This window comes from Hippoglossus stenolepis, chromosome 11, assembly GCF_022539355.2.
Source record: "Hippoglossus stenolepis isolate QCI-W04-F060 chromosome 11, HSTE1.2, whole genome shotgun sequence".
NCBI lineage: Eukaryota > Metazoa > Chordata > Actinopteri > Pleuronectiformes > Pleuronectidae > Hippoglossus > Hippoglossus stenolepis.
Window position 1 is genome coordinate 23,983,187 of NC_061493.1, and position 6,073 is coordinate 23,989,259.

General features: G+C 46.0%; 1 protein-coding gene across 2 annotated transcripts in view; it reads right to left on the reverse strand.

Moving 5' to 3' along the window:
• Positions 1 to 1,235: 1,235 nt before the first annotated feature.
• The window catches only part of adcy8 (adenylate cyclase 8 (brain)), a 53,889-nt gene continuing 49,051 nt past the window's right edge, over positions 1,236 to 6,073 (reverse strand). The window contains exons 14-17 of one of the 2 annotated variants that reach the window (XM_035171530.2): positions 5,660 to 5,806; positions 3,875 to 3,967; positions 3,471 to 3,585; positions 1,236 to 3,291 (exon numbers count right to left, since the gene is read on the reverse strand). In XM_035171530.2, coding sequence (XP_035027421.1) covers positions 2,792 to 3,291; positions 3,471 to 3,585; positions 3,875 to 3,967; positions 5,660 to 5,806 — 855 coding nt within the window. In that variant the 3' untranslated portion in view covers positions 1,236 to 2,791. Of the gene's footprint in view, positions 3,292 to 3,470; positions 3,658 to 3,874; positions 3,968 to 5,659; positions 5,807 to 6,073 lie in introns of both variants that reach the window. The other variant, XM_035171529.2, reaches the window with a different exon arrangement.

Sequence of the window (6,073 nt, forward strand, 5' to 3'; positions counted from 1 at the left end):
ATCATCTGCCTTTCCAAGTTCTGTAGACTGGACCTTGTATATTAGAAACAGCTCTGACAGGCAGCTTGTTGCTCGTCTTCCACACGTCGTGGTTGAAGGATTTGAACTCGCGTCCTCCCACACAGTAGACGTCTGATGTATTTGAGGCATCAAATGTCCAGTGTCGGGGGTTTGACATCTCTGATGTAAGTGCAGTAGAGCAGCTCACCAACTTACTTACATGTCAAACTAAATTCAAAGAAACTACTCATCAGAATTCCTAATTCCTTTTATGTTCTATCTGAGAACAGAGCGTCTGTTCTTACTGAGCTGAACAGATAATCAGGTCTAATTCAGATAATCAACCCTCAGCTCCGTCAGTCAGAGTCCAGGTGGTTTGGAAACATCCTGCAGGTGCCTGCTTTCATTTCCACATTCTTCTCCTCTTCACGCTTGTCTGACTCAGACTCGTCTGTGATTCATCAAAACCTGTTTCAAGGAGAAGGAGGCAACAGCGTTCTTCCTCTGGTGTGGAAGTGAAAGCTGCTGCTTGTCTCAAGTCAATTATGCAGCTTTTACAGCTTTGATTTAATCTTAATCAAAGTGAAAATCAACTACAGTAAATGCATCAGTCTCTGTAAAAATGTATAACAGTTGTGTAAAAAATTGTCTCTGCTTACCACCCACTGCCATGATGAATGTGTATCTCACAGCAAATCAATTTTTTATTTAATATCCGTCCCACATTGAAACACATTGAACGCCCCAGGACAGTTAGAGCTGTTGACAAGTCGAAGAGTTATTGAATCCACGCAGGTTCTTTTAAATCTGGGACCCTGGAGACGCTTGTAAAGATCCTGTAAAAAGATATATATAGATAGAAATATATATCTATATCTATCTATCTATAGCTGTAACACAGCATGCTCTTCTTGGATAAAGCTGCTGTACCTTGATATGCTTCTCATTAGAGCCAATTTAAAAAAAAGCCAAAACCCGTCTCAATACTTTCACTGTCCTTCCCTGCTCTGGATATTTTCCGGAGCTTTTCCTGCCGACCTCTAGTAAAATGTCCAAGTGAGTCCAGGATGACAATGAGTATCTTTACATGTAGAACACAAAGACGTCAACTTGTATTTAGATTCTTCCACTTCTACCACCAGTTGTCTTACCATTCTTACAACGTCTGCAAATCTAAAACAAAAACGTTCCAACATCAACCATGTGACTAAATAAAGAACCAGACACGTGCCATGTATACAAAATTAGACCCCTTTTTATTGTGTTGTCATATATAAAAGAAATACAAAAAAGAAACATCAACACCGGGCGAGGGTCTGAGTGGGAAAGGGTCTCTGGGTTTTGGACAGGGAAGGGCCAGTGGCCAGTCGACGTAAAAAGGGGAAGTGGAAACGACAGGAGGAACGTCAGACAGTCTGAGGGAATCAGTCGAACAGACATCGAACAGGTGAGGGCGTATGATCCAGTCCCGCCCTCGCTCCTCCACACCAGCTCCTCCACCTCCTTCAGGAACAAAGTGGAGTTTCAGTTCTACAAACATTCATCGAAAGCAGAGTTGATTCAGGAGACTGGAATAATCACTTTGGTTGAGTTACACCTCAGTGGAAGAAGTCAGGCTAACTGGAAAACCTGGAAGAATGAAATAGCTGCATTCTTTCCTCCCTGATATGCATAACGTTGAAAGAGTAGCTCACTGGCTTCAGAGCCGGGTAAACAAGCTAACTTTCTGATCGACCTCCTAAAGGTGCCCTGTGGAGGTTTCTCGTAAACAGTTTGTTTACATTCATCGTGTGTTTCCTTGAGATCTAATGAACTCGCCGACTGCATTAGACCAGTTTTTGTTGAGTTTGTAACCTGCATTGTTTACATCCATAGAAACCGGCTCGCAGCCGTCATGTTCCCTGTGTTTGCTGGTGCACTGCTGGGTTTTCTGGTGTTTCTGCAGATCTGTGGAGCTTTATGAAAGTGGGAGGAAATGCATACAATGCATCGCAGGGACAAACAACGAGGACATAAACAAACATCGCCCCGTAGTGCTGCTCGTGGACAAATCACCATAAAGTACCTTTCAACCCGGGACTTGCTTGTCTGTGTATTTGCATATTTGTACAACTCTTGTTCAAAAGAGGTTTTTAAGATTAGGATTTTGAACTCTTCTTATCTGCCTGTTTGACACCGAGGGGCCCAATTCATCAAATTTCAGAGATGCAAGTTGCAACATGAGGTGATTTCCTCTTTTTCAAATGTGAGATGTCATACGAGGAACAAAAGGGATCCAGCTCGTGTATAACTGCGTGTGAGGCCTGTTGGACTCAAACGAGTCTGCAATGTGTGAGCGACACTACATAGACCTGCAGAGACGTGTAGGTCTTTCTTTGGAGAACCATAAGTAGGTTTGGAAAGCTTCAAAGGTTTTGCACAAACCTAGTAATGGATCCCATCGTGCTCCAACAAGTAATCGTCCTGTTGAAGTCACGGTCAGTTGAGGAAAACCTGCGCTGAACATTTTGTGTGGCTTTTAGCTCTGGTACGATAATGTCTTCATAACGAAGCCTACGATGCTCTGATTGGTCGGTTGTTGTGTTTAGTAGTGACGTGACAAAGTTATGACTCCTGAAGAACTTTCACCAGCTTTTCTATCGTGGATGTGCGCTAACATTACTTTGTCAGAAAACCACTGTTCATTAGCTGCACCCACTGAGGTTTTTACTCAACCACTGGGATTATCTTTGCCTGAAGAGCATCTCTGCCTCAGAGAACTGTGCATGGAACTAAAGCTCCAGTCTGCTCTTCAGGACAGCTCAGTCTTATCGGCCACTTCGGCGTGATGCCCCGCTCCCGCCTCGGAGCAGCCGGGCGCTAACAACGTCCTGCGGTTGTAGTGGTGGTGGCCCTTCATGATGCCCGAATTGTTGTTCTCGTTGAGGATCTGCTTTTGCTTCTGCCGGTTGAGAGACTGCACCAGGCCGAGCACCACGGCCGCCAGCGAGTACTGGCCGGTGATTTTGCGCGGCTGCATGATGAGCGGGTTGGGCTGCACCCGGCCCAGCAAGTAGTGCGTTCGGATCTTGCCCTCCTGCTCGCTGATGCCCTTCACGTAGATCTCGCCACGGAATTCACAGGCGAAGCCTCGCTCCTTGAGGATCATGCAGGTCTCCTCCGGCACCTGGATCTTGCCACTCACGCCCGTGCTGTCCATCCGGCTGGACAGGTTCACCGTCTTCCCCCAGATGTCATACTGCGGCTTCTTGGCACCGATCACACCCGCCACCACCGAGCCGTGAGCCATACCTTCCAAAGTCAAACAAGTGAGTGGTTTTAACAACTGCATGTTAGACAACACGTCTCTATGTATGACACGTGGACATCGACTGATGGGTAGTTGGGACGTACTCGGTGGATATAATAGATAAAACTCAGATTAAAAACAAAACAGTGAATCGCCTCCCTGAAAGAGAAAGCCCTCTTACCGATCCTCAGCTCAAAGTTGTTGAAAGAGTGCTTGTTGATTTCCTGGATGCTCTCATTGAGGGCGATGGCAAAGTCTGCCAACGCACACAAGTGCCCCCATTTATCTTCACATTGCTGTGGAAGGCAGAGGAGAGTGTGAGTCTGCTGAGCGTCATGACCCGAGTCACTCGAGGGACATGAGACGGCCTGTGTTGATGTGACACAGAAAACTGTAGTTAACCCGACTGCCAGAGCTGCAGGATGTTCACCACCGACATGTTAGTACACAGAGCTACAGCTAGTGGGCTAATTTCTTTAAACAATGCATGCAGCCGGTTGTTAAGGCTCCCACTCAGCTGCTGCTGCATGCAGGTTACAAACAGTAGGTGACCACAGCTGATCTCAGGTCGAATGAGGCGCTCACCTGTTTTTCAGGCGACAGACCCGACACGACCATGTAGGTGCTGCCGATCGTCTTGATCTTCTCGATGTCCTGGAAACGGTCCTCGCCCAGCAGCTGTGAGATTGTGAACATGGGTGAGAGTTTATTTTTTCTGATGACACATCATATCTGCAGCAAACACAGACGGGTCTCGTGAAATCAGTCCTGGTCTTAGCTGGATAATCTCACAGACTCGAAGAAACGTAGAACTGAATCATCGTAAACGGACGAGGTCTGAGACACAAAGGGAAAATATGTAGCTGCACTTTTTAAACTGTTGAGATTCCAGGTGTCAGTCGGGTGGGTCGTTCTGTGTGAATGGAGAAAATTAATGAAGTGGTTCATGGGGTTGCCATGGTAACATCATTATGGTATTACTACCAACATCACCCCCTTCAGGTGCAGTATTCCACAGTACTCCACAGTAATACTACATTACTCCACAGTACTACAGTACTCCACTAGTTCAAATGCACCAAATGAACGTCCTCATGGTTCAAACATTAGATCGTCAGAGGTGAAGACTGCAGCTGCTTCCTCTTCCTCTTCTTCTTCTATGGTTTAATGGTGTCTCTACTTCCTGTGATTGGTAAAATTATTTTACTTTTATCAAAGTTTAAGCTATTACAACAAATTGCTGCAGGTGTAGTGATCACGTTTGTCCCGAGCGGTTTATTAGTATAAACTAGTTGCATAGCTTCTGTATGAAAGTCCCAGAACCTGAGGGGAAGGTGACACACGGTTCCCTGGGTGATTCCCCCGGGCCTGGTACACCCCCGCCTAATATTCGGCCAGGAAAAACCCTGGATATTATCAGCCACTGTATGATGTGACGGTATTCTCTCGAGTTCCCTGGTCGAGAGAAGAGAAGTCTGTTTGAGGTTAAGTGAGGAGAGAGGCCCGAGGCAGCAGAGAGCTCAGCTGCTGTCGGTCTCAGCTCCTCAACTCCTCAGCTCCTCAACTCCTCAGCTCCTCAACTCCTCAGCTCCTCAGCTCCTCAGCTCCTGTTCAGTCCGTTCCCCGTTCCTGAGGGTCTGAAAACTTGAGCAGGATGTTGAACTCGTACTGAAGCTGAGGTGTGGAGGAGTTTATTCACCTAGTTGGAGTTTACATCAATGTGAAATAGATTCCAGGTTCCAAGTAGCAGTAAGATATTAATATGAAGTAAATGTTGATTCCACAATGTAATGGTTGTAGAGTAATGACATTCATTTTTATATATCAGCGAGATCAAGGTTTCTTGTTCAAATTTGGATTCTTACAGTTGTTTTTTGCTTTTGACAGAAACCAGGCAGAAAATGTGGCACTAAATAAATCTGATGATTCTAGGAGAGAAAAGTTAAACCTGAATTAAAACTCATGCTGGACTTCAATCAGCGAGATGTGTAAAATCCAGACTTCTCAGATAAAGTCTGTTTCGTGGTGTTTGTAGAAGTTGAACCAACTCATCCACAGCAGACCAGAATTCCCTTCACCAGGAACGCTGCACTCAACCACTCGATGACAGAGTGACCGACTGCTTTGTTCCTGAACAAAGGAAAGCAACGGACTGGAAGAGCGCTCTGGATATTTTGTCATGTTCCCTGTGGTGGTTCTTCTTCCATCTGGAATAAATACGGTTTGTTGTCCTGCTGATGTGAGCGATGCTGTTCTGAATTGTTCCGGGAGGTAAAATGGACGTTTTAATAATAATGGAAACAAAACAGCGGAGGATTGTGACTTGGGAAGCACCTGAGCCCCCTGCACTTCAAAGTCCCGCGCTCTCACCTCGTCAAAGTCGGCAATGATTTCGTTGAGCAGCCGCAGGCACTCGACTCCCTGGTTATTCATCTCGGTCTGGGAGTAGAAGTCGGCGAAGCCCGGGATGGAGGCAAACATCACGCCCACAGCGTCGTAGGACTGCGAGTACAGCTCCTGTGGGGACACACATCACGGAGGAAAGCTTATTGTCATGTTGTCATGAGGTTTCTAGTGTCTGTCGTGTAAATGTTAACGTCTAGATTGGAGATTTTTGCCATCAGTCGATTATTTTTCAGGCCAATGGCGTTGGAGAAGAATCACAAGGTCATTTGTTTTGTTCTGGAGCAGAAATACAGTCTTGTCATGGTGGAGAGTTTGGAGGATTGAGGCTTGTGTAGTTTACAGGCTTCTTAACCGGAGCTTCCACCAGTTGTTGGAAAA